We start from the raw sequence: 12,150 nt of genomic DNA, 5'->3' as shown, positions 1-12,150 counted from the left end.
GAGCGGCCTCACCCCACCCGGTCTGAAAGGGTGGAAAGGAAGTCGCAACCCTGCAGCAAGCTACTCTCGAAAAATCATGATCTCGTCGAGACCGTGTTCCCAAGGAAAGCTACCCGAAGGAATGAAATATGTGTACCCCCTAAGAAGATTGTAGGACAGAAGTATGGATTGAAGCCCCTCAGGCATCATGGTCGAAGGACCAAACCTGTCTAGCATCCGACCTCGGCGGGAGGTAGACGCCAAACTGCCCGAAGCAACTCGGCCCACTAGTTCATAGTCTTCAAGCTCCACCTCAGGATCACGGAGGCAGTCTGGGGACACGGCTCGGTTGGTGGAACCTACGTCGGCCCTACTCGAAGAATCGTCTGAGCTATCAAAGCTAGACATTGGGGAAAAGAGATTCAAGAATACTCACCGGAAAGTTTGAAGAACAAGCTAAAGAACCGTGAAGACTGTATAACCAGCCTTGACGCGAGCTGGAAGAGACTCAGACGCGAGTTGGAAGGTTGGACGCGAACTCGATAGACAACCGCAGAAGTGACAAACCAACCGGGGTCCCCCACTATTTATAGCTACAGTAACCAAGAATCGACCGTGCAGACTGAAGACGATCCAACGGCCCACGTTCTTACCAACCGCGCAACCCTTAAAGTCGAGACGTGATTGGCACACGTCTTTCCGAAAAAAAGCAAAACGTCAGCACGGCTTTTTTGAAACCGACATCGCTTCGACACGCGTCTTTTCGAATCTGACGCGTCGCACGTCTCCCTGATAGTCGACGGCGTACGTACAGCAGTGGCGTGCCTTTTTGAAATGACCCGCTGTCACGTCCCAGCAGCGCGAGTTGGTTTGAAATTTAAAACGCACGGTCACAACCACCAGCGTTCTTGAGTAAGGCACGTTTCCAGCCTTCTCGAAAATCGAAAAAACCCTAGCAAAAGCGTCTCATACAGTGAAGGTTTGAAGGACGGGACAAATCTACAACCACCTCGTGAAAACTCCTCACACCATGGCAAGGCCCTCGGCGCAAGGAGTGGGGGGCAAGTGATGAAGGAAGATTTGGCCCGACCTCTTTATTATGAGACACGTGGCAGAAACGACAGCTCGACAAAAAGGGTCAAGCCTAGGCGGGAACAAGGGGACACACTTCGCCGAACTAACCCACCTTGTAACAGCTCGGGATAGACTTCGCCGAACTGCACCTTGTAACAGCTTGGGGTAGACTTCGCTGAACTGCACATTGTAACAGCTCGGGATACATTTTGCCGAACTGACCCACCTTGTAACAGCTCGGGGTAGACTTCGCCGAACTGCCACCTTGTAACAGCTCGGGACACACTTCGCCGAACTAACCCACCTTGTAACAGCTCGGGGTAGACTACGTCGAACTGCCACCTTGTAATAGCTCGGGACACACTTCGCCGAACTGGCCCACCTTGTTACAGTTCGGGATACCTCCGAGCTCAAGACCGCCTCGCTCAGCACTTCGCATCATCTTCTAGGCACCAAAGCCAAACAAGTCGTACCATGCCTGACACCAGGGAAGTCCGTGCCCGAGGGCACCACGCCTGACTAACTTGGGATCTGACATTTTGGCAGCAGCACTCTAAACGGCCATCTGCCACCGCCACTGACGCCGCCATCTCCAGTTAGATGGTTAGGCAGTGACGGTTGTCTCAGCAGAAGGGACGACGACCGAGTTGACAAGCGCAAGGGTAATCATACCCGATCTGACAAGGGCCTCGGGACGAGTACGCGAAGTGACTATAAGAGCCCCCTGCCCCCCGACAACGGAGGTATGCAAACTTTGCGCTATCTGGTATTACCTTGCTTTTGAAAGATTCTAACTTGAGCTTCGGAGCCTTTACACCGGGTTCCTCCCGGAGCTTTCCCATCTCTCCCATTTTAGGATCCCTGCTACCCCGTTCGAAAGCAAGGCAGCGGACAGCTAAGTCCAATCGGATAGCGCTACATCAATATTGATGTAAAAGAAAAAAGAGGAAGAGGAGATCGGAGGGAAATATACCTCGTTATATCGGAGAAAATAACGGTGAAAGTTTTTCTGGTTTTTGGTAAAAATGATCTTACCGCCGAAGTTCGCAGTTTAGGGAGAGTAAAAGGATTTTAAAGGCGAAATTCATAGTTCATTTTGGAGTCCTAAGACTGCCGTTAGTTTTTCAGTTAAAGGAATTGGGGCTTCGTGAAGGTTTTTTATTGGTTTGGATTAGCAAGATGCTGGTCCAAGGTACTAGCAGATGCGGACTCGAAAGAATTGGATCGGTGGGCGGGGTCTCGTTGCAGAAGACAAATCTGTCTGCATCTGCTGCATCTGGAAAGACGACAAGCAAAGACCATCCACAGAAATAAATAAATAAATAAAAAAGGAGAGAGAGAAATGCCATTTTGCCATTCGTTCAATTTTGAAAGAAAATCTCCACCACCCCGTCCCTTTTTAACCTAATCCCAGGATAAATTCAGAAACCCAGTAATTTCCACATCCATGGTTGACTCATATTCATGCCATCATGCATATTATATTTGTATTCATCATCATCATCATCATCCCTGCACCATCGTCGTCATCACCCACTTCATGTTCCATACCCCAGATACCGCTCTTCGGTTCCTTGAGCTTCTCTCTCCATATCTTGCATTTATCCTCTCAGTTTCAAGCTTTCAATCATGCCACTATCGACCGGTGGTCGCCAGACAAGGGACTACTTGGTGTTGCTTCCATAAAACTAGTAGTGGGGACTGGGGAGGTGGGATTTGGGAAGTGGAACCCAACTGACCCAAGTTTCTTTCAGCAATAATACAGGGAATATTGGGTATTCTCTTTCTCCATCTTGAATTATCTGAAATTTTAAATTGAAAGTTGCCACTTCTGAGCTAACTGATTCTCTCCTTTTGTTTTTTTTCTTGTTGCTTCGTGGCTGCTTTTTTTAATATTTTTTAAAATTCAGATGACCATTTTTCCCCCAGAAATGCATCTCTCTTGTTTCTCAAAATAAAAAATAAGGGCTGTGTTCAATACTGCTCTGCCTTTCCTTCCGTCATGATTTCTTCTCTCTGGGGTGAGTCTCTACCTTGATTTTTACATTCTTGTCACAGATTTGGTGGAAAGTGAACTTCTTTTCTTATGCTGTTAATGGAATTTTGGTTTTGGGGTTACAGTAGCCCTCGTTTCTCCTTCTCCCCCTCCTTCCCCTTCTCCTTCCCCTCCTCCTCCTCCTTTTTCTTATAAGCCAAAGCTCGATTGGTAAAACATACTGTTTTTCGCGGCTGATTGTGTAGCATTGGGTTGAGGTTTTCCACGTTTTATTCGATCTCTTCTTATATGTCTGTTATCTATCACTAGAGTTTGAGCTTTGTATGTTTTTCTGTGTGTATTTATGAGTTTTTCATTTTGAATTGGTAATTGGGTTTTGAGCCCCTTGTTTTTTTCTCTTCATTTCGACATCTGTATGATTTGTAAACAGGGTGGGATAATCTGGTTCTTCATCATTTAATCTCACCATGAACCTGGTTTGGCTTGTTCCATTGTCAATCCTTTACTTCGGAGTGTTGTCAAATGGTGGTCCAAGACCTTCCGTCCTGAACATCGGAGCTATTTTCACCTTCAATACTATAAATGGGAGAGTTGCGAAGATTGCCATGAAAGCTGCTGTGGATGATGTGAATTCTGATCCTAGTGTTCTTGGTGGAAGCAAATTGGTTCTTACATTGCATGACTCCAACTATAGCGGATTTTCCGGCATTATTGGGGGTACTATGTGTTTTGAATATCTCTTCGCTTGCTTTTGGCAATGCCATATTGTGGATTCTCATATTATTTGCAACGAGTCTTGCCTTGGTTAGATAATCTAATATTTGTGGTTCCAATTCTGCTACTTGTTACAGCTCTACAGTATATGGAGATGGATACTGTGGCCATCATTGGTCCTCAGAATTCTATCATGGCGCATGTAATCTCACATCTTGCAAACGAACTCCAAGTGCCTCTATTGTCTTTCACGGCCCTGGATCCCACTCTCTCTTCTCTTCAGTATCCATTCTTTGTGCAAACGGCACCCAATGATCTGTTCCAGATGTCTGCAATTGCAGAAATTGTGAGTTATTATGGTTGGAGAGAGGTAATTGCAGTCTTCACTGATGATGATGGTGGGCGAAATGGTTTAGCTGCACTAGGTGATAAACTTGCAGAGAGACGCTGCAAGATATCTTATAAAGCTGCTCTTCCCCCTGACCCTGAAGCTACACGAGGTGAAATTACGGATATACTGGTTAAATTGGCATTAATGGAGTCTCGGGTGATCGTTTTGATCACTTACTCTAAATCAGGTCTCCTGGTCTTTGACGTGGCTCACTCTCTTGGAATGATGGGGAATGGTTATGTGTGGATAGCAACTTCTTGGCTATCTACTGTTTTGGATTCTACTTCTCCTCTCTCTTCAGTGACCAGTGATTCTATCAAAGGAGCTCTTACACTGCGCCCTCACACACCCAATTCAGAAATGAAAAGAGCTTTCATCTCTAGGTGGAGTCAGTTGAGTGGTGGCTCTATTGGCTTGAATCCCTATGGTCTATATGCCTATGATACTGTATGGATAATTGCTCATGCCATCAAAGCATTACTTGATCAGGGGGGCACCATTTCATTCTCGAATGATACAAAATTACGTGATTTTGTGGGAGGGGCTTTGAACCTTGAAGCAATGAGCATCTTTAATGGAGGGAAGCAATTGCTGAACAACATACTGCAAACCAATATGATGGGCTTAACTGGACCCATTCGATTTAATCCAGAGAGATCCATTATAAATCCTGCATTTGATATCATTAATGTGCTTGGAACTGGGTTTCGGCAGATTGGTTACTGGTCTAATTATTCTGGGCTATCGGTTGTGCCTCCTGAGTCTCTGTATGCTAAGCCACCTAACCGATCAAGTTCAAACCAAAAATTATATAATCCTATCTGGCCAGGGGAAACATTGACAAAGCCCCGTGGGTGGGTTTTCCCTAACAATGGTAAGCAATTAAGGATTGGCATCCCCAACCGAGTTAGTTTTCAGGAATTCATTTCACAAGTAAGTGGCACCGATATGGTCAAAGGTTACTGCATAGATGTATTTCTTGCTGCCATAAACTTGCTACCATATGCTGTTCCATATAGGTTCATTCCCTATGGTGATGGTCTTAAAAATCCAAACTATAATGAGCTTGTGCGTTTGATTACAACAGATGTAAGTACTAGCATAACTAATAAATTTTTCTACGAATTAAGGTTCCTATGTTACTTTAATTGATTATAATTTGCATCTTTGTAGGACTTTGATGCTGTTATAGGTGATGTTGCAATTGTCACAAACAGAACAAGGATTGTGGATTTTACACAGCCATATATTGAATCAGGCCTGGTAATAGTGGCTCCAGTCAGGAAGCTGAACTCCAGTGCTTGGGCTTTCCTTCGCCCATTCACTCCAATGATGTGGTGTGTAACAGCAGCCTTTTTTCTTGTCGTGGGAGCAGTTGTCTGGATTTTGGAGCATAGGATGAATGATGAATTCCGGGGGCCACCTAAAAGACAAGTTGTTACAATTTTGTGGTAAGTACTTAAAAAATCTCCTGTTATCTATGTTAAATGAAATAACCCAAACATCGTGCTTTATGATTTATATGAATAAAAGAACTTGGATATGTTGCAATAAAGCAACTTTATTGTATTCAGAATCAATCGAATGCCTAGATCTTGTAGCATATCAGAAGTTTCAAGTTAATATATTTTTTCTGGTTTATCTGCCTTAGTATTGGGGATTAAGGCTGAGTTGAGTTGAGTTCTTTTCAGACATATTCTTTCATGTCTTGCTTGTATCTCTGGTTGGAATGGTGCCTCTCTATTACACCTTTTGTAGGACATCTGATATGCCCTTCTTTTCTCAACTTGCAGGTTCAGTCTCTCAACTTTGTTTTTTGCACACCGTAAGTGAAACAAAATGAACATTAATTCTATCTCCATACAAGGAGTTTGATGGCCATTTAGACAGTTTTATTTAGTTGATTTTGTGGTTCTTGCAGGAGAGAACACAGTTAGCACCCTTGGACGATTTGTGTTGATCATATGGCTATTTGTGGTTCTGATAATCAACTCAAGCTACACTGCAAGTCTCACTTCAATCCTCACAGTTCAACAGCTCTCTTCACCAATCAAAGGAATTGAAACCTTGATGACAAGCACAGAGCCTATCGGATTCCAAGTAGGGTCTTTTGCTGAAAACTATTTGAACGAGGAACTCAACATTCCTAAATCTAGACTTGTTGCTCTTGGGTCACCAGAAGAGTATGCCACAGCCCTTGATAAGGGAACTGTTGCTGCCGTGGTAGATGAGCGTTCATATGTGGAGCTTTTCCTCTCAAAGCAGTGCAAGTTCTCAATAGTAGGCCGGGAATTCACCAAAAGTGGATGGGGATTTGTAAGTATCTATATAACAACAAGGTGTTGTTCCTTGATTTCAGTGTCTGATCCAGGTGATGCTGATAGGGTTTGATACTACTCATTTCAAATTTACATTGTATTATAATAAGACTAATAAGTCCAGACTCTAAATTTGAAGTTGGGAACCAGGAAAACTGAGATAAAGTAGTGCAAACCATACTGAGGATGATTCAGAACATAGTGGAGCATATTTGAAAGATAATAAAAACTCGGAACAATTCAATTAGAAACATTATATTGTTTGTGCTCTGTTTTGTTAATGTTCATTGTTTCCTTGATTACCAGCTTTTCTATACTTCAATATATTTTCCACCACCTTGCTATGCTTGTATGGACATATCTGCAAATTGGGCTCCCTAAATAGCCATGTCTAAATGCCTATTTAGGTCCATGCGCTGGTTTAATAATTAAGGTGTAGGCTAGCATTCTTTGTTTTCTTGCGTTGATATGTTATGGTAAGTAGCATCTTGGGTTGATAATTTTAAGTGTCATTGTATTAACATTCTTCTGTTATTTTCTTGTTTCCTTAGGCATTTCCAAGAGACTCTCCCCTAGCTGTCGACATGTCCACTGCCATTTTGACACTATCAGAGAATGGTGATCTCCAAAGGATTCATGACAAGTGGCTCACTAGTAAAACTTGCAGTTCACGTGGCACTGAGCTTGAATCAGATCGGCTTCATCTAAGGAGCTTCTGGGGTCTCTTTCTTATATGTGGCATTGCATGCTTTATAGCATTGTTTCTATACTTCATATTGATGGTACGGCAGTTCAACCAAGAATTTCCCAATGAAGTTGATTCTTCTGGTCATGAGAGTTCACGTTCTGCACGCCTTCAAACATTCTTGTCATTTGTTGATGAAAAGGTAGAAGGATCAAGTAGCAAATCGAAGAGGAAACTAACAGATAAGTCGTCGGACATCAACAGCAAGGAAGATGAACAGAGGAACGGATCCAAGGGAAGGCAAATAGAGATGTCTCCAGATGGTAGTGTCAATGGTTATGCATATCCTAATTAATTAGCTTAACCAGTCTTAAACATATGGCTAAGTTAGTTCTTACCTGTTTTATCTAATTAACCTAATTAATCACTCTTTTGCTAAAATGCTTCAAGGTTTTCCTCCTAGCAAGATGCATTCAATTTTAACCTTGCTAGATATATGAAAATTTTGAGTGGTGTATACAGGGTTCTATTGTAACATTCTTGTGTAATTAATTATACATAAATGTATGGTATATGCACATCTCTGATCTCTTGAAACAATCAAACCCCATTAAGTATGATTCAAATCCTGCGTTTGGTCTAGCCTCATAGATACTAGATGAGATGATTGTTGGTCTATCCTCGGGTCTTATATTAGCTGTAGTAAGAGTAGCCATTTAGCTCTGCTCTTCAAACAATGAAACCCCAGAACTTATGATTCAAATTGCAGTCTACTCTGTTGCTCAAAGGGCTAAATTTTTTGATGAAGATAGGTACTGTCGGTGGGTTTGGTCCCGTGGTTTTATCCTGATTAATAATTGGATCAGGAGATTCATGACTGGTTCTTCCGGTTCTAATCTGATTATAGGGTTGGTAATGTATAAAATTCTCCTCGTCCTTTTTTTTTTGTATGAAAACAAAGCATCTATTCAAAAGAAGAAGAATCTGTTACAATCAAATCATGTAGAAAAGTTGGTTTCTACTAACTTGGTATTTGGGGCTGCTATAAATTCTTCTGGTTGCAACCCATGAACAATTTAGTATTTTACTGTTAGTTTCATAAAAGTATTATACAAAAATGAAGGTTTTTATTATCGTTGATAATTATAGATGTCAAGTATTATTGGGTCAGACCTAATTGTTTCAATTAATAATTGATTCAGTTGTAGATATTTCACATAGTTCCTATTAATAATTGATTTGAAATTGGTAGATTCTCAAGGCAAATCGAACCCGACTCATTGACAGCTCCATCTAAGAAGCCAGTGCCGCTTTGATGATTTGACAAATTAATTGATTTGGAATTGTGTACATTTTCAACGATATTGCATGTTATGTGACAATGCCACATGGCACAAACATAACACTAAATACATTAATGTTTTTTTTTTTTTCTTTCACGTCATCACGTGTAATAATACCACATGGCACAAATTAATTTTTTGTTCTTTCATGTTCTCTATATTTCTAATTTAAAATTTTTAAAAATAAAGAACACGTCAAACAAATATGTTCATATACTTTTCTTACTATTATACTTTTAAAAAATATAAAAAATACTTAAAAAGGTACAATAAAACAGGGCCTTGGATTAAAAATTGAATAGCTAATTTTTTAAGACCATATCGGAAACTATGGGTCAATTCAACACCAAAACAAGTGTTATTGCCGGTCCACAGACTTTAATCTATTACGGTTGTCACTATTATATGCTGTTTTCCTAATCCTAATAATGAATCCTTAAGGCTGTGCTTTGTTTGGTTTGAAGGAAAAAATAGAAAAAGTAAAGGAAATGTAGGAAAATTATACAAATATTCCTTTTCTTACCTTTTCGTTAAAACCAAACATAGCCTGAATGCAATGCACTTTGGAGGATGTAAATATTACACTAAATTATCAACATTGTATTTGTACGGCAGTCTATAACTTTACCTTGAGTACCTTTCTATTAGAAAGTGAAGGGTGTAAGCGTAATTGAGGCATAATGAGCCAAAAAAGTGAGTTGTAAGATTTAGGATATGTTTGGTTTGAAGGAAAATGCAGGAAAGCAAAGAAATGAAGGAAAATGTAGGGTATGTTTGGTTTGAAGGTACAAATATTCATAAAATATAAGTTTACAAGCAATAAGTTTCAGCTTTTAAACAATTACTAAAATAGTAACTAGCAAACTAACAATTATAAACAGTTTACATTATTTTTCAAAATTCAAATTTCTCAAATTATTCAGATGACCAATTTAGAAGAAAGAAAACATATAAAGAATCACCTATATAATTGATATTAGACTTATGGTCATCCAATAGTCTAAAAGAAAGGAAACGACTTAGTTAATTTGATCAATGCAAAAAATAAAATAAAATAAAAAGAATAATCCATTAGGAAAACGAGAAAAACAACAAATTTGGGATGCTATATTTAGAATAATAAGAAAAAAAAAAAACTCCCTTGATTTATCCAAGAGGAATTAAGAACTTAATTGGCCCTTTTGGTTTTAAACTCTCTTAAAACACTAAGAGAAACTAATAAAACTTGATTTGATCTATTGGTTTTTCATTTTTACTCTTTTTATTTGGATCGTGATTATTAGAATATTTCTTTCATATATTTTCAATTATAAAAATGCATAAAATATTTTTATATTAATTAACTAAATAGTTATTAACACTTGAGGTTTACGTCTTTTTATGCCTCACGCCTTGAGTCTTGAGAGACTTAAGCCTCACACACCTTAGCGTACTGCGTACACCTCATGCATGCGCAAAGACTTAAGTCTTTTAAAACAATGATCTTGCCTATTGAAGAATAGATACCATTTTCATATCAACGCTGGAGTATAAAATTTGTTTGTCTCTGTAAAAGTATAAAAAGTTTGAAGCCAAATACTCAAAGGAAATAAAGTTTAACAGTAATCACCACTACCAATTTGTTTGCTACCACATCAACTCCTTCGCTGATCACAAAAGCTGATAAAAGAATACAATGTATAGAACTTATAACGCCTACATGATCATTGTTTTTCAAATATTTTAGGCATGAATCATTAACTAAAACAAATAAAAAGTGTGATCCGTTGAATGAACTACTTAAAAATGTGCACTTACTTCATAATAGAATCCAGATCTTCTTCTCATAGAGAACTCTTTACACCAACCACGTAGCACATTGCAGCCATGAATTAGGGGTTGGAAACATCCCCCCACGGAAGATGTTCCCAATGAGCGGTTACAATGTGCAGCACTGAACTAGAAATACCTTTTCATCCACTCCTGATCCTGGTTACCTAATGGTGAGATCCCTTTGTAGAAGCTCACCTTCGAGCGTGTGTAAGCATAGATTGCAATCCCATTGGAGATCCTTGCTTGATAGGTAATTTACCAGCAGATCCTGATGTCACATGCTGTTTGGTGATGCATTCAAACACCCTTACCCCAAGTCCAGATCTGCTCCACACAAACGCTGTGTATGTGGCATGTATATAGGCCACTACAGCCGCACAATCTCACATCTTATTTAGGGAAGCAAATGAGTCAGATACCCTGATTCAAATCTGATCCAACACCGTTAAGGGGAGATTCAGTCCATTTTAAAATAAATAAATAAATAAATTATTAAAAGAAAAAGTATAATAATTTAAATAAGGAAACACAAAAAATACAAAAATCTTTTCAGCTACTTCGATCTTATATATACATATTTAAAAAAAAATAAGTAATATAATAAATTTTGCAAAAATACAATATAAATAATACATTTATAAATAAATAAATAAATAATATATATATATATATGTGTGTGTGTGTGTGTGTGTTATATTTAACTTATATATATCAGATCAGATCCTATTATCTGATCCAAAAATCCGAACTAAGAAGATGTGAATTCAATAAAATAGGAGGATCTTAGATCGGATCATGATCTGATCCATTTGCACCCCTAATCTTACTCATAACATGCACACAAAATTTTGTTCACATCCTCCTACCCCATCTTTGTGCCTCCTAGAAGTTCCCTTCATTCTTCAATCTATATGCATTTACCGTAAATTAAGTGTTGATGCTGGCAAGGTACCCAACTATGGAAGTCCATAGTGTGGGAATATGATTTAGAGCAAATGTGGATGAAGAGGGAGGGAAGGGTGAGGGCTGCAAGTCGGGTTGTTTAATTAGAAGAAATTCAATTGTATAATAGACGGGGTATAATTTGGGTCCATTGAAAATTTGACAAATTCTCAATCCAACCTGACCCAAATTGTACTCCTAGGTGAGACTTGGGTGGAGAGCCTATGGGTATCAACTGATAAAGGAGCTACCGTTTATAAAGATGTGGTATAAAAGCTTGCATGCATGGAGAGTAGTTTAATTAGAAATGCAAATAATTATGTTATTTGAAGGAAATCACATCCATCAGTCCGGATCAGGTTGGCACATACTATGAGTTGGCTGAGTACAGATCTGACATAGATGTGAATATGGATGAATTTTGGATACACATGGGTATGGTAGAGATCAAAATTTTTGCTTGGCCAACGAGCGATTAATAGGGCAGCTCACACTTTCTATTTAGCATGACTGCTCCAACACGACCCCTTGTAACATGGTTTTCAAAACCGATAACCGGTCAGGCCCCAAGGTTCGGTTATTATAAAAACCGGAAATCTCTAAAAAACGTTGAAAAAGGTCAGAAAACCACTAAACCGTTTGACCCAAGCAGCGGTTTGCGGGTTCTCATTTTTATTTTCACTGTTATAAATAAAAAAAAAAAACAAAAAGTAAAATTACTTTAATATCCCCATCCCAAATCAATTAATCGAATGTAGGGTTAGAACCCCATTTTTGTTCTAACCCTTCGTTCTTCCCTCCTCTCAGCCCTCACACCCAACCGACCACCTGCGGTGGCCAGTACCTCCAACGTTCGACGGTGACACACACCGACCGATGGCAATTAACGGCGACTT

General features: G+C 39.5%; 1 protein-coding gene across 3 annotated transcripts; it reads left to right on the top strand.

Moving 5' to 3' along the window:
* Positions 1 to 2,397: 2,397 nt before the first annotated feature.
* LOC148849732 (glutamate receptor 3.2-like) lies at positions 2,398 to 7,737 on the top strand. 3 transcript variants are annotated; one of them, XM_088945374.1, is made up of 8 exons: positions 2,566 to 2,828; positions 2,964 to 3,074; positions 3,480 to 3,766; positions 3,901 to 5,243; positions 5,328 to 5,605; positions 5,948 to 5,979; positions 6,076 to 6,470; positions 7,024 to 7,737. In XM_088945374.1, exons 3-8 carry the CDS (start codon positions 3,517 to 3,519, stop codon positions 7,510 to 7,512), a joined length of 2,787 nt encoding a protein of 928 aa, XP_088801500.1. In that variant the 5' UTR covers positions 2,566 to 2,828; positions 2,964 to 3,074; positions 3,480 to 3,516; the 3' UTR covers positions 7,513 to 7,737. The 3 variants fall into 3 exon arrangements, with proteins under 3 accessions (XP_088801499.1, XP_088801500.1, XP_088801501.1); XM_088945373.1 differs by lacking the exon at positions 2,964 to 3,074 and having other exon boundaries at positions 2,398 to 2,828; XM_088945375.1 differs by lacking the exon at positions 2,566 to 2,828 and having other exon boundaries at positions 2,947 to 3,074.
* The last annotated feature ends 4,413 nt before the right edge of the window (positions 7,738 to 12,150 follow it).

Source organism: Nelumbo lutea, chromosome 5 (genome assembly GCF_056320005.1).
Source record: "Nelumbo lutea isolate HS-2025 chromosome 5, American lotus-T2T, whole genome shotgun sequence".
Classification (NCBI taxonomy): domain Eukaryota; kingdom Viridiplantae; phylum Streptophyta; class Magnoliopsida; order Proteales; family Nelumbonaceae; genus Nelumbo; species Nelumbo lutea.
Note: the sequence above shows the minus strand (reverse complement) of the source record. Positions and strands in the feature narration are given on the sequence as shown.